Below are 24,473 nucleotides of genomic sequence, written 5' to 3'. Positions count from 1 at the left end.
TGAGGCCTGGGAGTCTGTATTTTTAAAAGGTCCCCCAGATGATTATGATCTGCAGCCAGGATTGAGCATGATGGATGTCAACTATAGGAGGATTATAGGGCCTGAATCTTCTGTTAATTGGTGATTCCAAGGAAGAGGAAGCAGTAGGAGAGGAGGGATAGGCAGCAGCCAGGCTGAGGATTTAGCACCTCTTCTGGTAACCTTTATCCCTCCTCGTTCTTCCCGTGCTTCTGCAAAGTGCTCAGGCAGAAGCAAAGATGTGTTTGTGAAGGGTGATTCTATACTGTGGTGTACACATATCTTCCTCAATAATGCTGACTGGCGCAGGAGAGAAAAATAGAACTGGGTTGAGAGTAAGTCAAGATCAGTTACAGAGAAATAAGAGATGGATCTGCAAACTCTTGTTTGTGGTTAAACTTGAACCCCTCCACATGAGTACATGTGGAAGAATATAGGGGATGGTAAGTATATTTCTGCATAAACTTTAAGTGGGTTTAACTTCTCAAATTTATCTTTGATATCTTTAATCTTTGATTAAGACAAAGAACAAGTTAAATCATGGAACAAGTCACAGAACAAGTTAATTAGATCCCATTGTTCCTTGGTAGATTTATTAAATGGCATCACCTACCCAGTCGTATAGAACATCTCCACTTATCAACTTGAGATTCAGACCTTCTTTGGTTTGGATTGAAGCTACAACATTCCTGATTGAAAGGCAATCTTTCTTGCTGAACTTGTCTCTGGACTGTGGAGAAAACAGTAAAGCATTACCAGCAATGCCAATTTCAAGACTTCCCTTAGGCCAGGTGCAGTGGCTCAGGTCTGTAATCCCAGCACTTTGGAAGACTAGGTGGGAGAATCACTTGAGCCCAGGAGTTCAAGAACAGCCTGGGCAACATATTGAGACCCTATCTCTACAAAAAATAAATTTAAAAAATTAGCCAGGCTCAGTGGCATGTGCCTGTAGTCCCCACTACTCAGGAGGCTGGGATAGGAGGATTGCTTGAGCCCAGGAGATCAAGGTGGCGGTAAGCCATTATGGCACCACTGCATTCCAGCCTGGGTAATAAAGTGAGGACCTGTCTCAAAAAAATGAAAAATAAATAAATAAACTTTCCTTATAGGTGTTCGTATGGAAAATAACTATTACATTTCACAGAATTCTCTAAACTCATAACTCAGCTCTGGGATTTAAAAGCAGATAGTTTATTATTATAATGTTTGAATATCAATTGTATTTAATATCCCAAATGCCAGTGAGCTTTTTTACTTATCCCCCCAAGAATCCTAGCATAGCCAACCCTGTCTGTATTCCCCAGCCTTTACTGTTTAAATGCACCCTGGATATATTTCCAACTGTATTTCTTGCCTGGGGACTTTCTTTGGTGACAGACCTCATTTGGCTTGCTGGTGTAGCAGAGAGGAAGTGCAGGTATATTGAACCCCCCTCCACAATCCCCCACCACCAGCCCTCATCCAGTGGTTGACAGGAGCTGGTATAAATATACAGCAGCAACCTTGCCTCCCAGAGAGATTCACTGTGAGTTTCCCTAGTGGGATTAAGTGGGAGCTGATTTGATGATGTGCCCCATCGGTTTCCTTTACTTTCTTTCTTTTTTTGTTCTGAGACGGAGTGTTGTTCTGTCACCCAGGCTGGAGTACAGTGGCGTGATCTAGGCTCACTGCAACTTCCGCCTCCCAGGTTCAAGTGATTCTCCTGCCTCAGCCTCCCAAGTAACTGGGATTACAGGCATGCACCACAACACCCTGCTAATTTCTGTATTTTTTTTTTTTTATTTTCTTTTTGAAACAGAGTCTCGCACTGTCACCCAGGCTGGAGTGCAGTGGCACGATCTCGACTCACTGCAACCTCCGCCTCCCGGGTTCAAGCGATTCTCCTGCCTCAGCCTCCCAAGTAACTGGGATTACAGGCATGCACCACAACACCCTGCTAATTTCTGTATTTTTTTTTTTTTATTTTCTTTTTGAAACAGAGTCTCGCACTGTCACCCAGGCTGGAGTGCAGTGGCACGATCTCGACTCACTGCAACCTCCGCCTCCCGGGTTCAAGCGATTCTCCTGCCTCAGCCTCCCGAGTAACTGGGATTACAGGCATGCACCACTACACCTGGATAATTTCTGTATTTTTTTTTTTTTTCTTTTTGAAACAGAGTCTCGCACTATCACCCAGGCTGGAGTGCAATGGCAGGAATTCGGCTCACTGCAACCTCTGCTCCCGGGTTCAAGCGATTCTCCTGCCTCAACCTCCTGAGTAGCTGGGATTACAGGCACCTGCCACCACACCCGGCTAATTTTTGTATCTTTGCAAAGATACAAAAAATTATCTTTTTAATTGTTGGCCAGGCTGGTCTCGAACTCCTGACCTCATGATCTGCCCTCCTCAGCCTCCCAAAGTGCTGGGATTACAGGTGTGAGTCACCACACCCAGCCCTAATTTCTGTATGTTTGTATTTTTAGTAGAGACAGAGTTTCACCATGTTGACCAGGCTGGTCTCAAACTCCTGACCTCAAGTGATCTACCCGCCTCCGCCTCCCAAAGTGCTGGGATTACAGGCATGAGCCACTGCATCCAGCCTATTTCCTTTACTTTCTTAGTCAAATAAGTTGCACTTGAATCCTGTCTTAGGGTCCTCTTCAGGAGGCACTCAAACTAAGACATATCCCTGAGTACTCCATAATAATGCATTTGGAGTTTGACTATTAATCGATCACAGAATTTTAGAATTTAAAGGGTCATGACAGACCATCCAGGATAGAAACTTCATTGTCCTGAAAAGGAAACCAGTGTGCAGATGGCTGAAATCATTTGATCAAAATCAAACTACTAGCTAATAGAGGACACAGTACTTGAATCTGGTCTCTTGACACCCAGTTCAGTTCTACTCTTCATGGAATCTGAGCTTATCCACCTCATGGTATTTCTCACACAAATGGCAAAAATATAGTACATGTTACCCCTCTTGCACTTGTGACAGACATTATTAATCCATATCAGCATTCTTTTTCAATCAACCCAGATCTAGTCTCAGAATCTTCCTCAACAGAGCTCCAGGCAAGAATTATCATTTGGTCAGAGGTAATCCATGAAACAAAACCTATTTTCCATGCCTGATCTCACTCAAAAAGGATATCAATTTTCTTTGTTTAAAAATGTTTTTGATTATTTTTCACTCTGCTTTGGCAGTGGGTTTCTGGGCAATACCTTCACTTGCTCAAGAATTTAATGATTTGTTACTCTTCTGCATGCATGCTGGCATGTTTGATGAAAGTTTTATCAGTGATCTCCCACCCTAAGAATTCTTTGGGTGAGAGTCTTTTAAAGCATCGATGTGAAGACTAGAAAATCTCCCAAAAGAACTAGCTACATTCTCAGTCACATTTTGGTTTTCCTTTTTGTTTTGGTTGGTGCTTTTTCTTATTGTCTTTAATTGTGTTACAACTCTTCACATCCTCCAGACAACCAATTATTATGACCATTTTCTTGAACATATCAAAATCAAAATCCTATCATCCTCTACAGTTTTTTATGTCTTCCCGTACTGCTGGCTTCACATTGAATCTAATGACTTGATATTTAGACACAATGCAAGAGAATTTTTTAGAAACATGTTCTCTTCGGGTCTTGATGACATTGATTTTTTTCAGTCTTCCTTGAGTGAGCTGGGTGGTTGCAGACCTGCATGTTACCTCCAACCCCTTGCGGCTGCCTTGGGGTCATGCTACCTCACAGTGACAACTTCTCATCTTGTGATTTGTCATTGTGATCAGGTGATGCATTTTAGGCAATAACTTCCATATGTGAGGATCCAGGGCCACCAGGAGTGCTGCTGGCAACTTTCTCAGAGACTTTTACCCTTGATACAAGGCTGTGCCCAAAGACATAACACTGGGACACAGAAATGGGCCTTTCATTGAAGACCCAGGCTTTTTGCCCAAGTAGGTGTCCAGCACCAAAAATAAAAATAAAGGGTAGGCATCATTCAGACAAAACCAAATGGTAATTTTTAAAGAGTAAAAGGTACCTCTTGCACATAAATCCTGACACTCATGAGACTGAAATAGAATGTCTTCCTAAAATGGCACGACTGTCAACAGCTCAGTGAGAGATGTGACATTTGTAAATGCAATGGAAGTAATCCTCACCTAATGGAACGGATCGATTCCATGCATGTTTACTTAGCCATAAAGTTTTATCATTTTGATCTGATTTTCCCATTGACATTTGTCATAATATTGAAAAGGTAATTCTTTTCCTGAAAAAGTCTTGCCCTTAGAGATTCAATAAATACAAGCAACAATGCATAAGCAATTCAAAATAACCTATTTGAAGTAGGGTCATTAGTACTTTTGAAAAGAATGGTTATAATAGTCAAAAATATTAGAAACAGTTGTGTGCTATAATCAAAAGAAGTCATAAAATTAGGTCAGATTCCCTAGCAACAGAGCCTGAGTTAGAGATTCATGTGCAAGTAATCTACAATTGCATAAGGTTGTGCCCTCAGGAGAAACCTGTAGGGAGTGAGAGATGAAGATAGAGAAGGGGAAGAAGCTAAGCTAGAATATGTTTTTAGGTGTACCCTGGTGTCTGCCTGATCTCCCAGGGAGCTCTGGAATATATAACTTCCATAACAGCATTTGTCCCTCCTAGGGGCAAGGGAGCTCAGTTCCTCTACCTCCATACCAGTCAGTTATTGTCTACAGACCATCTGATCAGGAGATGAATGTCAATTCCCAGGCACCTCCGGGAGAGGCACCCTTCAGTCTCCCAAAGGCAATTCCCTGGGGAAGAATCTAAGTGTGAGTCCTTAACAGTAATACAGTCAATAAGCAGTTGGCTTATGAATGCACCTGATAAGTAAAAGAGACCAAGCCCAGGGCATCTGGAGAGGCACAAAAGAAAAGAAAGACCACTAAGGAAAGTCCAAAGAATAACTGCACAAGTTTGAGAGAAAGAGAACGTGACTCAGCAGCTAAGTCATATAAAAATGTCTAAGGGATCCTGATGGGCAGTAAACTCAGTACAAATTAACAGTAATGTAGCTCTGTTTAAGAAAGAAAAAAAACAGGCTGCCAAATGCTGGCAAGGATGTGGAGCAGTGGGAACGCTCATTCATTGCTGGTGGGAATGCAAAATGCTACAGCCACTTTGGAAGACAGGCAGTTTTTTACAAAACTAAACATACTCTTCCCATATGATTCAGCAATTGCATTACTTGGTATTTACCCAAATAAACTGAAAACTTTTGTTCACACAAAACCTGCACATGAATGTTTCTGGAAGCAATATAACTTTATTCATAACTACCAAAACCAAGATGTCCTTCTGTAAGTGAGTGGATAAAGGAACTATGGTCCTTCCATATGATAGAATATTATTTAGCACTAAAAAGAAAAAGAACTGAGTTATCAGGCCACAAAAAGACATGGAAGAAACTTCAATGCAGATTCCTAGGTGAAAGAAGTCAGTCTGAAAAGGCTACATACTGTATTGTTTAACTATATGACATTCTGGAAAAGGCAAAACTCTAGAGACAGTAAACAGATGAGTGGTTGCCAGAGATTTGGGAGAAGGAAGGAGAGATGAATAGGTGGAGCACACGGAATTTTCAAGGAAGTGAAACTATTCTGTATGATATTGTAATGGTGGACACATGACATTACGCATTTGTCAAAAACAATGGAGCAGGCCAGGGCAGTGGCTCACGCCTGTAATCCCAACACTTTGAGAGGCTGAGGCAAGTGGATCACCTGAGGTCAGGAGTTCGAGACCAGCCTGGCCAACATGGTGAAACTCCATCTCTACTAAAAATATAAAAGTTACCTGGGTGTGGTGGCAAGCACGTGTAGTTATGGCTACTCGGGAGGCTTGACCCAGTAGGTGGAGGCTATAGTGAGCTGAGATCACACCACTGCACTCCAGCCTGGGTAACAGAGCAAGGCTCTGTCTCAAAAAAAAAAAAAAAAAAAAAAAAAAAAAAAACACAAAAGACAAACAAAATCCAATGGAACTATACAACACAAAAAGTGAACTCTAAACTATGGATGTTAGTTAATAACAATGCATTGGTTCATCAATTGCAACAAACGTATCACACTAATGCAAGATGTTAATAATAGGGAAAACTAGGGGAGAGGGAGTATTTGAGAATTTTCTGTTTTCTGTTAAATTTTTTCTGTGTACCTAAAACTCTAAAAACAAAGTCCATTCATTAAAAAAAAAAGGTAAAATGAATTTGGGAGCAATACTAATAGAAACACACTAATGAGAATGTGCACGAATAATAACTTTATTCTACTTTTCACTGTTAAAAACAGGCAACACCTGTGGCATGTGCTTACTTCAAAGTGCCAAATGTTGCAAAGGGATTATGAAAACTAGATATGTTCAGAATAGAAAAACCGACACCCTGAAAGGATGCAAAACCATGTCACATGAGGATATGCAGAAGGGAATGAGAATCTTTGACTTGCAGGAGTAGAGTTAATGAGTGGGGTGGAATGCAAGAGCAGTGGTCTTTAGACATTCGAAGGGCTGCCTTATGAAGGAATGATTTCTACAACTCTACACTGGTATGTAGAGCTATAGTAAAACATTTGGGCTTAACATAAAGCTACATTTTTAAATAATTAGAACTGCCCTAAGATGGAATGGGTCAACATGGGAAACAATAACCTCCCAGGCAAGCAGAAGATAGACCATCACTTAGTGGTCTGGTTTTACATCTAAGTGAACTCTTTTGCCTTTTTTCTCCCATATTTTTCTTAATTGGACTCCCTAGCCTATTTTAAATACATTTTACTAGTAAAAACAGTTTTATTTAGTACTCATATCAGAGGTGATAGCAATGAAGGACAGTGAAAATGAAAGAGTGAAATATTTAAATAACATTTAATAATGGCATTTTGTGCTTATATCTGCTAAGAATTACAGCTATCCAAAACACAACTCATACCTGTTATTTCTCACCAAATTAGTAACTTTTGTGTTTCCCATTTGTTCTTAATTTGATAATTGTAACAGCTTTATTTATTGGGTACCTGTTATGTGTCAGATATTTTGTAAATATTGTCTCAATTTAATCTTCACAATGAACCTGTGAGACAGATTTTACCTGTACTTTCTGAATAAGTAAACAGGCCTGGTGCAGTGGCTCACACCTGTAATCCCAGCACTTTGTGACGCCAAGGTGGATGGATCACTTGAGGCCAGGAGTTCAAGACAAGCCTGGCCAACGTGGTGAAACCCCATCTCTATTAAAAATGCAAAAAAATTAGCCGGGCATGGTGGCAGGCTTCTGTAATCCTAGCTACTTGGGAGGCTGAAGCAGGACAATAGCTTAAACCTGGGAGGCAGGGGTTGCAGTGAGCTGAGATTACACCACTGCACTCCAGCCTAGGTGACAGAGGGAGACTCTGTCTCAAAAATATGGATGGATGGATGGATACATAGATAGATAGATAGATAGATAGATAGATAGATAGATAGATAGATAGATAGATTTTATCTTCTAGTCTCTATATATATATACACGCATATATATGTTCAAGGTGACTAGAAGATAAAATGATTTACAAAAATGGAGTAGCAGAGCTCACTCCTGGTATAGCGGATAAGGGCACACACATTGGAGTCAGAGAGATTTGATTTTGAATTCTGGCTGTAACATTAAAAAGGCCATTTACTGTAAGGCTTAAAAACAAGGGTTGCCTGGGATTTGAATCCCAGCTGCACCATTACTGAATGTGTGACTTTGGGCAAGTCATTTATGTTCTCTATGCCTTAGTTTCCTCACCCAGAAAGTGAGGATAATGATACTACTTGCCTCACAAGGAGATTAAGAGAGTTAACATTAGTTTAATGGTTAGAACAGTACTATGCGCATGCTTGACTTTCCTCTCTTTCTTTGCCTTGTCTGGTTTTCGTTTTTGTTTTTATTTTTATTTTAAGTTCTGTGGTACATGTGCAGGATGTGCAGGTTTGTTACACAGGTAAATGTTTATCATGGTGGTTTGCTGCACCTAAATACCCATCACCTTGGTATGAAGCCCAGCATGCATTAGCTATTTTCTCTAATGTTCTCCTTTCCCCCACCTCATCCCGCAACAGGCCCCAGTGCGTGCTGTTCCCCTCCCTGTTTTCATGTGTTCTCACTGTTCAGCTCCTGCTTATAAGTGAGAACATGTAGTGTTCCGTTTTCTGTTCCTGTGTTAGTCTGCTGAGGATAATGGCTTCCAGCTCCATCCATGTCCCTGCAAAGGACATGATCTCATCCTTTTTATGACTGCATAGTATTCCATGGTATATATGTACCACATTTTCTTTATTCAGTCTATCATCAATGGGCATTGGGGTTGATTCCATGTCTTTGCTATTGTGAACAGTGCCATAATGAACATATGCATGCATCATGTATCTTTGTAACAGAATGAATTATATTCCTTTGGCTATATACCCAGTAATGGGATTGCTGGGTCAAATGGTATTTCTGGTTCTAGATCTTTGAGGAATCACCACACCATCTTCCACAATGGTTGAACTAATTTACATTCCCACCAACAGTGTAAAAGCATTCTTCTTTCTCTGCAACCTCGCCAGCATCTATTGTTTCTTGACTTTTTAATAATCACCATTCTGATTGGCATGAGATGGTATCTCATTCTTTTAATGAAGGCCCATTGTGGGATGTCTGGAATCTCAAAGTAGTGTGCAACCATAGTTTGCAAATGAAATGTAAAAGCTGTCGTCTGTCTTACCAATTTTTTTTTTTTTTCTGAGACAGAGTCTTGCTCTGTCACCAGGCTGGAGTGCAGTGGCGCAATCTTGGCTCGGCTCACTGCAATAACCGCCTCCCTGGTTCAAGCAATTCTCCTGCCTCAGCCTCCTGAGTAGCTGGGATTACAGGCATGCACCACCACGCCCAGCTAATTTTTGTATTTTTAGTAAAGACGCAGTTTCACCATGTTGGCCAGGATGGTCTTGATCTCCTCACCCTGTGATCTGCCTGCCTTGGCCTCCCAAAGTGCTGGGATTACAGGCATGAGCCACTGCGCCTGGCCCCAATATTTTTAAGAAAAGTGACAACTTTAATGTTGGGTGTTACTCCCACCCTGAAGTCACCATTGGCTTCTGGCAGGTCACTAACAGACTCCATGAGCAAGGTTAGCATGTTCTGAGTCATGATGTCTTGGACATTGTGAAGTGCGGCCAAAAGAGAGACTTGTAAAGGATCTCTTTTGCAAATTCATCTACTTCATCCATTTCCACTTCTTCCATTTTATCCACTCTTCTGGAAAGTATTACTTTTGTACCTGAATGTTCCAACTTACTGATTTTTAAGGAGACAGAAACACTCAGGATATTTTTATGTCTGATTTGAGATTTGAAAGGATTTGGCCTTTATATTACTTTCTATTTTTAAATACTTTGGAAGAAAATAGATTTGATTTCTTTTAATAACAAAGCAAATAGTAACTCATTGGCTAAAATATTGCACAAAGTTAAACATTATATTTTGTAAAGTCAGATTTACTTACCAAATCATGGGGGAAAAAAGTAACAAACATGATAGTAAATGATGGCGATCATCCACTGATTTAAATTAATAGAACTACAACATTTTACCGCAAAGAAAGAAGTTTCTGTTACTGCATAACAAAAGGACAGTCTACAGATGTAACCAAGACACAGAAGTGTTGCATATTCAAAAAGAAGACTGGGTTTGAGTAGACCTTTATCACAAAGGAAGGGGACAATAGAGACTCTGACTTCCATTTTTCATTGTTTTTTATCTTTGAAAGAGAAATAAAGGAGCTTTCCCTTAGCATAATAGAGAGTCAAAGTCAACAGTATTCACAGTGAAGAAGAAAAGTCACTCTCCTTAGAAGTAGCAAAAATCAAAATAAAACAAAAATCAGATATGTGTTCTGTCACTACTTTGCTTCAATATATTATTTGGAACTCTTCTTGGTCATCAAAATAAGGTGAGGAAAAGAAAGAGGGTAAGTATAGAAATGAAAATGATAAAAAGTTATGCTTTACAGGCTGGGTGCGGTGGCCCACGCCTATAGTCCCAGCACTTTGGGAGGCCGAGGCAGGTGGATCATGAGGTCAGGAGATCGAGACCATCCTGGCTAACACAGTGAAACCCCGTCTCTACTAAAAATACAAAAAAATTAGCCGGGCATGGTGGAGGGCACCTATAGTCCCAACTACTCAGGAGGCTGAGGCAGGAGAATGGCGTGAACCTGGGAGGCGGAGCTTGCAGTGAGCCGAGATCGTGCCACTGCACTCCAGTGACACAGTGAGACTCTGTCTCAAAAAAAAAAAAAAAAGTTATGCTTTACAAATAATACAACGTATTGTGAAAATAAAAAAAATAACATGATTGAGAAAGTGAAGACAACTCACAGAATGGAAGAAAATATTTTCAAATCATATAGCCGATAAGACTTGTACCTAGAATATATAAAGATCTCTCACAAGTCAACAATTTTAAAAAATCCAATTTAAAAAACGACAAAGGATTTGAACAGACATTTCTTAAAGGAAGATATACAAATAGCCAATGAAGACATTAAAAAGATGCACATCATTAGCCATTAAGAAAGTGGAAATCAAAATCACAATGAGATGCCACTTCACCCCACTAGGATGATTAAAATGAAAAAGACACATTGCTGGTGGGAATATAAAATAAGGCAACCATTTAGGAAAACAATGTATCAGTTCCTTAAAAAGTTAGTTACCACATGACTCAGCAATTTCACTTCAAGGTATATACCCAGCAGGCATGAAAACATACGTCCACACAGTAACCTCTACAAAAATGCTATGGACTGAATGTTTGTGTTCCTCTCTAAATTCTTAAGTTGAAGTCCTAATTCCCACTGTGATTGTATTTGGAGCTGGGGCTCTTGGGAGACAATTACGTTTAGATGAGGTCATGAGGGTGGACCCCATGATGGGATTAATACAAGAAGATGAAGGGACAAGCCCATGTGAGGAAACAGCAAGTAGGGACCATTGACAAACCAGGAGGAGGGCCCTTACTAAGAACTCTACCACGCTGGGACCCTGATCGCAAACCTCCAGCCTCCAACTTATGAGAAAAAAAGTTCATTTTTGAAGTCATCCAGTCTGTGATATTTGATACAGCAGCCCAAGCTGACTGAGACAACAAATGTTCACAGCAGCATTATTCACAATCGCCAAAAAGTAGAAACAGGCCAGGCGCGGTGGCTTACACCTGCAATCCCAGCACTTTGGGAGGCCGAGACAGGCGGATCACGAGGTCAGGAGATCGAGACCATCCTGGCTAACATAGTGAAAATCTGTCTGTACTAAAAATACAAAAAAATTAGCCAGGCGTGGTGGCAGGCACCTGTAGTCCCAGCTACTTGGGAGGTTGAGGCAGGAGAATGGCCTGAACCTGGGAGGTGGAGCTTGCAGTGAGTCAAGATGGTGCCACTGCACTCCAGCCTGGGCAACAGAGTGAGACTCCATCTCAAAAAAAAAAAAAAAAGTAGAAACAACCCAAACGTCCATCATTCGAATGGATAAATAAAAGGTAATATATTCATACAATGGAATATTATTTGGTTAAAAGAAGAAAAAGTAATGAAGTTCCTATACATTTGACAACATACCTTGAAAACATGCTAAGTGAAAGAAGCCAGTCACAAAAGGCCACATATTGTATGATTCCATTTATATGAAATGTCCAGAATATATAAATCCATGAAGACAGAAAGTATAGTAGTGGTTACCAGGATTTGGGGGAGAGGGAGGAGGAAATAAGCGGTAACCGCTAATGCATACGGAGTTTCTTTTGTCGTGATGAAAATTTATTTATTTATTTTTATTTTTTAGAGACAGTCTTGCTCTGTCACCCAGGCTTGAGTGCAATGGCACAATCATGGTTCACTGCAGCCTCAATCTCCCTGGCTCAAGTGATCCTCCCACCTCAGCTTCTGAAGTAGCAGGGATTACAGGTATGAGCCACCACACCTTGCTGAAAATTTCTAAAAGCAGATAGCAGTGGACTCCGTAAACATACTAACAACCACTGAATTGCACACTTTTAAAGAGTGAATTTTATGGCATGTAAATTATATCTTAATAAAGCTGGTATCAAAAAACAAGAATCAATAAGCCAAAAAAAGTCAATAAACCAATTCCTAGAAAATATATAGATATATGAGATCATATTAACAGAATAACTTAATTTTAATGGCAAAAATAAGCCTCAACAGATAGTCTCTGCTCATGTGTAAATATAGTACAAATAATAATAGTCTCCAAGCTAAATTATAGATAAAATAAAACTTTTAATTCAATCTCAAGACACTAACACGATAAACTATAAAATTTGATAAAATAAAAGCAAAACGTATATATTTTTAAAAAGATAATACCAAAGGAAATGATTAGGAACTTGGCTTGCTACACTTTAAAATGCATCTTTCCACAGACTGGGAGAAAATTTTTGCAAAAGACATATCTGATGAAGTGTTATCTAAAATATACAAAGAACTCTTAAAAGTCAACAATTTTTTTTAAAAAAACACCAAATTTTAAAATGAGCAAAAGATGTGAACAGACACTTCACCAAGGAAGATATACAGACAGCAAATAAGCATATGAAAAGATGCACAACATCATGTTAGTGAGTTGCAAATTCAAACAACAATGAAGCCGGGTGAAGTGGCTAACACCAGCGTGTAATCCTAGTACTTTAGGAGACTGAGAAGGGAGGATTTCTTGAGTCCAGGACTTCAAGACCTGAACAATATAGTGAGACCTCATCTCTACAAAAAAATAAACAAAATAAGCCAGGTGTGGTGGCTTATAGTCCCAGCTACCAGAGAGGCTGAGGTGGAAGGATCACTTGAGCCCAGGAGGTTGTGGCTGCAGTGAGTGATTGCACCACTGCACTCTAGCCTGGGGGATAGAGCGAGACTCCAGCTCAAAAATAAGTAAATAAAAATAAAAACAAAACAACAATGAGCTACCCTATACGCCTGTTAGAATGGTGAAAATCCAGAACACTGACACCACCAAATGCTGGCAAGGATGTGGAACAACAGGAACACTCATTTGTTGTTGATGGGAATGCAAAATGGTACAGCTACTTTGAAGACAGTCTTGCAGTTTCTTACAAATCTAAACTTACTCTTCTCATATAATTCAACAGTCGTGCTCATTGGTATTTATCCAACTGACTCGACAACTTTTGCCCATGCAAAAATCTGCATATACATATTTATAGCAGCTTTAGTCACAATTGCCAAAGCTTGGAAGCAACCAAGATGTCCTGCAGTAGGTGAATGGATACATAATCTACAGTACATTCAGACAAGGGAATATTATTTAGTGCTAAAAAGAAATGAGTTATCAAGACACCACACACACACACACACACACACACACACACACACCACCACAGAGGAAACTTAAGGCATATTACTAAGTGAAAAAAGTCCATCTGAAAAGGCAAAATACAGTATGATTCCAACTATATGACATTCTGGAAAGGCAGAATTATGGAGGCAGTAAAAAGATCAGCTGTTGCCAAGAAGGAAGATGAATAGCAGAGCACAGAGAGTTTTTAGGGCAGTGAAATTGTTCTGTATGATACTATAATGGTATATACATATTATTAAACATTGTCAAAATCCACAGAATGTATAGCACCAAGAGTGAACCCAAATATAAACTAAGGGCTTTGGGTGATAATGATGGGTCAATGTAGGTTTATAAATTGTGACAAATGTACCACTCTGGCGTTGGATGTTGATAGTTGGGGGGACTGTGTGGGGCTGGGGTGTGAGGGATATATAGGAACTCTGTACTTTCTGCTAAATTGTGCTGGGAACCTAAAACTACTCTAAAAATTGAAGGCTATTTTTAAAAAACGCATCCTTAAATAACAATTATAAAACTAAATAGTTCTAAGTTAAGAATGGATAATATAAGAACCACAAGAGCAATTCTAGAAATAAGCCTTAATCTCTCAAAAAGTTTAACATATGGGCATGTTGGCTCATACCTGTAATCCCAGTACTTTGGGAAGCTGAGGTGGGAGGATTACTTCAGGCCAGGAATCTGAGACCAATCTAGGCAACACAGCAAGTCCTCATCTATACAAAAACTTTTCAAAAAATTAGCTGGGCATGGTGGTGTGTTCCTGTAGTCCTACCTACTTAGGAGGCTGGGGTGGGAGGATCACTTGAGCCCAGGAGTTCCAGGTTAGAGTGAGCCATGATTAGGCCACTGCCCTCCAACAGAGGTGATAGGAAAAAAAAAAAACGTTTAACGTATGAAATATTAAGGAGAGTGGAGAGATGAATCATAATTTAATAAATATTGTTGGAAAAGTTGGGTTTTTTAATGAAGAAAATTAAACATCAATTCATACCTCACAATCAACACCTAGTCACAGTAAAACTAACGCTGTTGGGTTAAAATTTTTAACTTTTAACACCCCAAAAGTAGTAGAATAAAAGTTCTGTATTTATTTAATTAATTGAAAATGTTTCAACTGATGAAGCAAACAGAAGATCTACCAATGGCAATTGAAATGGATTCATATAAAATACTAAAACATTAATTTTAAAGACATTTGCAAAACAACAGTTACTCAAGAAACGTAGGTTGATAAACTAACACAATGGAACACAAGGCTCTGTCCTCAACCAAGGTGGTAAACTGTCTAAAGTTCCAGAAATGGAATAGGGGATGGCAGTTTATGGAGTCCATGTGATAAATCAAAATTGTCTTCTATCAGATGATTCATGAGAGGGTGAATTCAGTATGCAAAAATGTAAATGCACCAGACCAATGTGGTTCAACTTTTATGTAACGAAGTTGCAAGTTGTTTTTCAGTTGCCATAGACCCCCAGGTTGAAGGTCACGTAACTGAACACCCAAATGTGCAACCATGGGCAGAACCTAAGTGCTCAGCAGCAAGGAACGGGAACTGTATTTAGTGGTGGACACTACATGGCGGGATCCAGGATCCAATCAGATCAAACTCTGATGTCACTCCATAACAGGATCCAGTCATATCATGTCTCCTAGCATTATCTCATTGCAAGATCCAATCAGATCATACCCCATTTTTCTGTGGCTATAAAATCTGACCCAGTCTCCAGCTTGGAGAGACAGATTTAAACAAGGTCTCCCTCTGTCACCCAGGCCAGAGTACAGAAGTACAAACACTACTCTCTGCAGCTTTCACCTCCTGGGCTTAAGTGATCCTCCCACCTCAGCCTCCTGAGTAGCTGGGTAGATGTAAGCACTTCCTCCTGTCTTTGTGTCAGCTCACTCAGAATAAATCTTTCTCACTGCAAAAACCTGGTACTTTAGTATTTGGCTTTCCACTGCACAAGCAAATAGACCCAGTTTAGTTCAGTGACAAAAGGGCACTTCATAGATATCAATGTGTAAAGCACTAGAATATGAGTTACATAAAAGTCAAGCAAATCAAGAATGGGTCAATTTTCAAAAATCTATTACTATAATTCACCATATTAATAGGTTTAAGGAAAAAAAAAATATGATTATTTCCAAAAATACTGAAAAAGCTTAGACCAAATTTAACACCAATTCCTAACAAAATCTCTTGAAAAATAGAGATGGGCCCAGTATGGTAGCTCATGCCTGTAATCCCAGCACTTTGGGAGGCCAGGGCGGGTGGATCACCTGAGGTCAGGAGTTCAAGACCAGCCTGACCAACATGGTGAAACCCCGTCTCTATTAAAAATCCAAAAATTAGCCAGGCATGGTCACACACACCTGTAATCCCAGATACTCGGGAGGCTGAAGCAGGAGAATCGCCTGAATCTAGGATATGGAGGTTGTAGTGAGTCAAGATTGTGCCATTGTATTCCAGCTTGCGCAACAAGAGTGAAACTCGATCTCGAAAAAAAAAAAAAGAAATGGATGAATATTTCCTTAACATAATAAAAACAGATGTACTTCAATCCTAAAGGAGCATTCTACTTAGGAAAACTCTGTAGGTATTTTTTCATTAATGTCAGGAACAAGGTAAGTATGGTAACTGATTTAACATTGCTCTGTAGGAACTAACTAATGCAATTATATTTGTCAAAATATAAGTTCATAGAATAGAAAAAGGTGAAATAAAACTGTTTTCACTTGAAGGTGACATGATTTATACCTGGAAGACCCTAAATTAAATGAAAAAATAAATAATAAAAAAACTCATCTGGCAGCAAGATACATACAAAAGGAGCACGCAAACATCAAAAGCTTCAGGACTTCTACTTAGGCAAATATGAGTAACAGACTTCCCATCCCACTTTAAACAATTAGAAATTTGGTCAAAAGATATCTCAAATATTTTTTGAGATATTTGATAACAGGCAATATGGGACAGTGATTCCTCGGAGAGAAGAAACAGGGTGAACTCTACAATTGCTCCCTTCTAGGCTTACCACATGGAGAGCGGTGCAAGTCACAAAGCAGGAAAAAGAAACTCAGGAGAAGCCTGGAAGCCTCACTGAGTGAGGAGACAGACAGACTTGGGACTTAAAGGAGGCGAAAGTGACTAGAAATTACAGGTCAGAGTACTGGAGAGGAGAGAGTTGCGCAAAGAGCTCCAGAAGTCTACAGAGTATCCCCCTTGAGTCTCGAATGACAAAAGGGCTAGGAATAGTGCCTGTTCTTAATAGCCACAGTAGAAAAATCTCATAATGCTTATGGTATAAGGTAGAGCATTCAGAAGGGTTTTGCCTCCATGGTGTAAAAATTAACTATAGATTAAAGGTCACTCTGCTCCTGCCTAACAAAGCTTAAAAGCAAGCCTCAAAAGGGTGAAACAGTTCTCAAGTAACTTAACTGCAACCCAGATACAATCTCAAGAATATTTGTTAAAGTGCAAAAATATCCAGGACTCAACAAAGTGAAATTCGTATAATGTGTGGCATCCAATCAAAAATTACTAGGCATGAAAAAAGTAGCAATATATAATGCATAATGAAGAGAAAAATAAATCAATTGAAATTAATTTAAAAATGATACAGGCTGGGCATGGTGACTCACACCTGTAATCCCAGCACTTTGGGAGGCCAAGGTGGGTGGATCACCCAAGGTCAGGAGTTTGAGACCAGCCTGACCAACACAGTGAAACCTTGTCTCTACTAAAAATTCAAAAAACAACTAGCCAGGCATAGTGGCAGGCACCTGTAATCCCAGCTATTTGGGAGGCTGAGGAAGGAGAATTGCTTGAACCTGGGAAACAGAGGTTGCAGTGAGCTGAGATCACGCCATTGCACTCCAGCTTGGGCAACAAGAGCAATAATCGATCTCAAAAAAAGACAAAAAAGATACAGATGATAGAATTAGTAGACAAAGATATTAAAACAATTATTATAATGATATTTCATACTTCCAAGAAGGTAGAGGAAAACACGGGCATACTTAGCAGACACTTACTATAAAGGAGAACCAAATCAAACTCCTAGAGAGAAAAAATACAATGTCTGAGGTAAACAAACAAACAAACAAAAAACATTGTATGGGATTAACAGCATAATTATATACAGCAGAAAGAAAAGACAAGTGAAATTTAAGTCACAGCAATGGAAAACAAGCAAAATGAAAGACACAGAAGATAATGAATAAAGTATTAGTAAGGTATGGCAAAAGTTAAGTGGACTAATATGAAAGAGAGACAGGATGGTACAGAAGAAAATACTTGAAGAAATTATGCCCCCCAAAATTTCAAATTTTATGAAAACTATAAACCAAGAAACACAATAAACATGAAGAAGAACTACACCTAGACACATCATACTTGCTTAAAACCAGTGATAAGGAGAAAATCTGAAAAGCAGTCAAAGGAAAAAGAATTACACACAGAAGGATAAAAATAAGAATGACAGCAGACTTCTAGTTAGAAACAATGTAACCCAGAAAACAGTAGAGCAGTATCTTTAACTGTCAACTTAGAAAATGTCATTCATGCTGGGTGCAGTGGCTCCTACATTTAATCTCAACACTTTGAGAGGCTGAGGTGAGAGAACTGCTTGAGCCTGGGGGTTGAAGACCAGCTTGGGCAATATAGTGAGACCCCATTTCTACAAAAAATGTTTAAAAACCAGCTGAGTGCCAAGGTGGTGCATGCCTGTGGTCCCAGCTACTCAGGAGGTTGAGGTGACAGGATCGCTTGAGCCCAGGAAGTCAAGGCTGCAGTGAGCAGTGTTTGCACCACTGCCCTCCAGCCTGGATGACAGAGGGAGACCTTGATTCAAAAAAAAAAAAAAAAAAAGGAAATATCAATCACAATAAATGTGAAATAAAAACCTTTCAGACATGTAAAAGCTGAAAGAACTCATCATCAGTGGACCAGTGCTATAAGAAATGTTGAAATGTTAAAAGAAGGTCTTCAGAGAGAACAAAAATAATGCCAGATGAAAAATGGTAAAATGCAAGTAAATATAAAAGACTGGTTCTCTTATTTTTAAAATCATTTTTAATCTCCAAATAACCAAAACTATCTTAAGAACGAACAACTAAGCTGGTGGTCTTTCACTTCCTGATTTCAAAACATATTACAAAGCTATGGTAATCAAAACAGTACAGTACAGGCATAAAGGACATATAGAACAACGGACCAAAAAAGAAAAGTTTCATGGCATTGAATTTGGCAATGATTTTTTGGATATGACACCAAAAATACAGGCAATAAAAGTAAGAATAAACAAATGGACTACGTGAAGCAAAAAACTGCATTGCAAAGGAAACAATCAACAGAATAAAAAGGTGACCTACAGAATAGGAGAAAATATTTGCAAATCATATATTTGTGAAGAGGTTAATATTCAGAACATACAAAGAACTCCTGCAACTTAACTTCAACAAAAACCTGATTTAAAAATGGGCCAAGGACTTGAATAGACATTTCTCCAAAGAAGATATACAAATGGATGACAAGAATATAAAAAGATGCTCAACACTGCTAATCATTAGGGAAACAAAAATCAAAACCATGGTGGAATATCACCTCACACCCATTAGAATGGGTGCTGTAAAAGAAAAGGAAAGCAAAGGAAGACAGGAAGGAAGAAAGAAAATAAATAATAAGTATTGTCAAGGATGTGAAGAAATTGGAATCCTTGTGTACTGTTGGTGGGAATGTAAAAATGATTTGGTTGCTATGGAAAACAGCATGGCAGTCCTAAAAGAATTAAAAATAGGATTACCATATGATCCAGCAATCCCAGTTCTGGATATAAATACAAAAGAATTGAAAAAAGGATCTTGAAGAGATACAGTAATTTGTCACTTAATGATGGGGATACAGTCTGATAAATGTGTTATTAGGCAATTCTGTCATTGTGTGAACATCATAGAGTGTACTTACACAAACCTAGATGGTATAGCCTACTATACACCTAGGCTACATGGTATAGTCTATTGCTCCTAGGCTACAAATCTATACAGCATGTTACCGTACTGAATACTACAGGCAATTGTAACACAATGATATTTGTGTATTAAACATACCTAAATATAGAAAAGGTACAGTAAAAACACAGTATTATAATCTTCCGGGACCAGCATTGTTTACATGGTCGATCACTGACTGAAACTTCATTATGCAGAGCATGACTATATTTGTACACCCAAGTTCATTATTATTAGTCAAAATAGCCAAAAGGTGGAAGCAACCCAAATCCATTAATAGGTGAATGTATAAACAAAATATGTTTATATATACACAATAAAATATTATTCAGCCTTAAATAGGAGGGAAATTCTGACACATGCTATCACATGGATGAACCCTGAAGACATTATGCTAAGTGAAATGTCAGTCCTCCCCCCAAAAAAAATACATACTGTTTCAGTTTTGCAAGATGAAAAAGTTCTGAAGATTGCCTATGCAACAGTGTAAACACACTTAACACTACTGAACTATATACTTAAAAATGGTTAAGATGGTAAATCTGATGTTATATGTATTTTATCATTATTTTTTAAAATAAAAGAAAAAAACTTGGTAGATTTCAGTGCAAATATTATCAAGGGTAAAAATGGCATTTCATAATGACAAATGAATCAATTCATCAGGAGGAAATAATCCTAAACATTTTATTCCTAATAACAGAGCTTCAAAATATATGAAACCAAAACTGATAGAACTCTGAGGAGAAAAGAAACAAATCCACAATTATAGTTGGAGATTTCATCATCCTCTCTTAATAATTGATAGAATAAGTAGACATAAAATCAGTAAGGACATGAGGACTTGAACAACAACCAACTCTACCTAATTCACATTTATAGAACACTCTACCCAGTGAGAGAATGTACTTTGTTTTCAAGTGTGCTTGGGAATTTACCAAGATAGATCATATTCTGTCCATAAGACAAACGTCTTTCTCTCTTTCTCTCTCTCTCTCTCTCTCTCTCTCTCTCTCTCTCTCTCTCTGTGTGTGTGTGTGTGTGTGTGTGTAGTTGTTGTTGAGACAGAGTCTTGCTCTGTCACCCAGGCTGGAGTGCAATGGCACAATCTCAGCTCACTGCAACCTCTGCCTCCCAGGTTCGAGCAATTCTCCTGCCTCAGCCTCTCGAGTAGGTGGAACTACAGGCGTGTGCCACCAGGCCTGGATAATTTTTGTATTTTTAGTAGAGACGAGGTTTCACCATGTTCGCCAGGCTGATGTTGAACTCCTGACCTCAAGTGATCCACCCACCTCGGCCTCCCAAAGTGCTGGGATTACAAGTGTGAGCCACCGGCCCTCAACACATAGGTTTTAAAGAATTCAAATAATGAAAAATATGTTTTCTGATCACAATGGAATTTAACTATTAATAGAAAGCAGTAGCAAACTGGTGATACCTAAGGCTCCAAAGACTCTCTGCTGGATGATTTTATTTACATGACTTTCTGGAACTTTAGGGACCAAAATATGACCCCTAGTGATTGCCAGGAGCTCATCTTGAGTGAAGAGGTTGAAGACAAAGAAACTGGTAGAAAACTCTTTTTTATCTTCATTGTACTGGTAAACATTTGTCAAAACTCACAGAACTATACAGTAAAAAGTATGAATTTTCTAAATATAGAAAAGCTGTCTGTAAATTACACCTTAATTTTTTAAAATGAAAGAAAACATCAAAGTATACATACACGTAGATAGACAATACAGTGAATGAGAAAACCTCATATATAATATTGAGAAAAAAATTAAACAAGAAATGTTTTATGTGAAGATAACCATAAACCTTCTTTAAAGACACAAAAGTCAACTTAAACAATGAAAATGCGTCCTTTGTTTTGCTTCCTTTTCTACGTGCTTCAAAACATTCTTTCATAATGGAGATTTCACTGGTTGTGTTCAGGATCAGTACACAGATATTTCAATTTGTACACAATTCTTAACATACACACACACAAAAATTTTACAAAGTCATGTATTGTAATTCTTTTTAAAAGTTATTTTAGTGACTTTCCAGCTTAAAATTTGGAGGCAAATTTTCCTTAAGAGGATATGAAGTACCAGTATCTACAACTGTTGATAAGCTGTTACCTATGTCCCACCAATTCACAATTTAATATCATATACATTACATACTCAAATTCTCAGTCTTTCACAGCACGTTAGGTTAGACCATGTCAACACCACCTAAAGATATCAGCTCTCTATAATTTATTAATTTAATGCAATCCCAATAAAAATTCCAAAGAGTTTTTCTTTTCTTCTTTCTTTTTTAACTGATCATACATCAGAAAAGTTCATAAGGAAAAATAAACAACAAGAATAGCTAGGAAAATAGTGACAAGGAAGCACTCTCTAGAAAAAACATACAGCAAAGCCTCTCTAAAACAGATGAATGAACAGGTCAATGGGCGAAAATAGAATGTCCAGAAATATCCAAACTACATATGAAAGTCTAGTACATGATAAAGCTGGTATCTCAAGTTACTGGGACAGGGATAACCTTTATAATAAATGGTGTTGGGACAGCTTGACACCCATTTGAAAAAGAAGTAATTAGATTCACTCCTCAAATCACACACAATAACACACTCCAAATGTATTACAGATCTAAATGTAAAAAATCAGTTCAAGTACTAGAAGTAAGCATAAGTGAATTCTTCTATAATTTGGGTGTAGGGAAGAGTATGACTAAAAGTCATATATTAAAATATGACTAAAAGTCTAGACGTCATAAAATAAAAGACTGGTAAGTCTGGCTACACAAAATTTAAAATATTTGCATGGCAAAGAAAAAAAAGCCACCATAAGCAAACTCAAAAAACAAAAAATAAATTGGGAGGACATACTCATAACACATATCACAAAGGACTCATATCCCTTCAAACTTTATAAAGAACTTTTAAATTTTAAGCAGGGCGCGGGGGGGGTGGTGGAGACCAGAAATCCTAAGGAAAAAGAGGCAGCACGCTCCCCCCTCTTCCGGAACAGGGAAGTAAGTCACTGTAGTCGGCGCCCCCTGGAAGAGAGGGTTCTGCGTGGCGTGGGGTCTCTGCGCCCGCCCGGGCTGCTGGGTCTCCCGGGCCCCGGGCTTAGCCCTGCTGTCCCCTTCCCGCACCCGTCCCCCACGCTGCTCACCATCCTCCCGAAGGAAGAGCGCCGGAAGGCCTGACGCGCCCCAGGGTTCCCGGCCAGCCGCACGCTCCCCGCCTCCGGATCTCGTCCGGCTCTGGAAGTACACGTGCAACTCGGTTCGCAAGTTCTTCGGAGGTCGGAGCCCCTGCACTCAGAGCAGCTGCAGGAAGGGGCCTGGGGCAACCATCCTCGGCTCGCCCAGACTGCAAGTGCATCCCACCCAACAGGCTTGTACCTCGAACTTCTTTCGCTTTCTTTTCTCTGAAAACCGCTTCTGCCAAACATTGAGGCCGCAAGTCCACAAACAGCTGCCTCAGGATTTTGTCGCCCTTTGACAAATCCTGGGTCAAAGTCTTGGGCTCTGCAGTTTTATTAGTTGTGTAGCCTTAGTCGATAGCATCTGTACAATGGGCACAGCCATAGCTATTTTATGTTATTATCATGAAGATTAAATGAGATAAAGTCTGTAGAATGCCTGACACATTAAAACACAAAAATCGGTTTTCCTTTCCTTTTCTGCTGGGCATCCCATTCCTTGCCCCCCAAATCTCCCTACACACCCATCTTTAGAAAAATACACTGGGTTCTTTCCTGTGCTCCCTAAGCCAGGGCTGGAGTCAGGTTCCCCTCTGGCCCAACAAGGCATTATTTAACAATCAACGCGTATTGAAGGCCTTTGATATGCCTGGCACTGTGTTGAGATTATAAAGATGAATTAGACAGATCCCTTCTCTTTGGAGTGAGGGGGGAAGTAAGAAGATGGAGAAATAAAACATAGATTAATACAGTTACCTGGTGTATCACAAAAAGTCCTGGCAGTATACCGGTGGTATACTCAAAATTAATCATTGAGGATAATTTAATAAAGAAATTATTTACACAGGTGTGGGCAAAGGATTAAGGAAACCAGTGAGAGATGGCGAAGCAGCCTCCTCTCCTTACCATCTAGGCTGAAGGGGCAAGGGAGGGGGCATCTCCTGAACTTGGTAAGAGCTATACCCATAGGAAAGTGCCAGCAGGTAGGATCCATGACTGCTTTCCGGAGACAGCCAGGGGAGTATAAGCGTCTCAAGTACTCTCTCCCTCTGCCTTCCAGTCTCGTGCTGGTATCTCCCACTGCAGAACCCAATGAGTAATCAGAGAATGGAGCTGATGTGGTACTCAGAGGTCAGCCCTCTGTACCACCTCCAAGGCAGAGAGCAAGGCAATGGGTTTTGGTATCGTATTTGCATTGAGACACATGTAAAGTATTAGGATAACAGAAATCAGTGGTTTGTTGTAATTTAGAGACAAGATTGGAGAAAAGTTTCTATAGTAGTGGCATTTCAGTAAGACCTTGGATGATGAGTAGGGGATTTTCTAAGAGGAAAATGAGGTGAAGAATGAGAATGAGGTGTGTCTCTCTCTCCCTCTCTCTCTTCAGAGTTCCTTCCTTCATCATCTGTCATGCAGAGAGCAGGAGTAGGGGGTGGATTACACAGAACAAAGATCACACGAATGAAAGTATAGACTGTGCTTTGGAAAATCTTGTAGTCTGGTGTGACTGAACCCTAGGGACTTGGTGGTGAGGAAGGAACACAAAGTATGAAAAGTGGCATGAGAAATCTCTAATAGCCATGCTGCTGAGTTTAAACTCTATTTTCTAGGCCAGTGGATCTCTAAATGTAATTCCCAGACCAGCAGCATCAGGCTCATTGTGAAGCAGGAACCAGGGTGATAACTCCTAGCACTGCATTGCATTACATCTTACTTTGCCTCACTTCTCTTTTTGTTTCTCCTTGGGCTTGGACCTCCAAAATTATTAATATGTTAATCTTTGCATCGAGCTCTGTGTTTTAGATCTGATC

General features: G+C 39.4%; 1 protein-coding gene across 1 annotated transcript in view; it reads right to left on the bottom strand.

Moving 5' to 3' along the window:
* Window positions 1-23,510, bottom strand: part of PARP15 (poly(ADP-ribose) polymerase family member 15) — a 57,522-nt gene extending 34,012 nt beyond the window's left edge. Inside the window, 3 exon segments of the mRNA XM_007985600.3 lie at window positions 632-748; window positions 22,630-22,733; window positions 22,736-23,510. Coding sequence (XP_007983791.2) covers window positions 632-748; window positions 22,630-22,733; window positions 22,736-22,841 — 327 coding nt within the window. The 5' untranslated portion in view covers window positions 22,842-23,510.
* Window positions 23,511-24,473: the final 963 nt, after the last annotated feature.

The sequence above is a fragment of the Chlorocebus sabaeus genome, chromosome 22 (assembly GCF_047675955.1).
Source record: "Chlorocebus sabaeus isolate Y175 chromosome 22, mChlSab1.0.hap1, whole genome shotgun sequence".
NCBI lineage: Eukaryota > Metazoa > Chordata > Mammalia > Primates > Cercopithecidae > Chlorocebus > Chlorocebus sabaeus.
The sequence above is the reverse complement of the archived record's forward strand: the minus strand, read 5'-3'. Positions and strand labels throughout refer to the sequence as shown.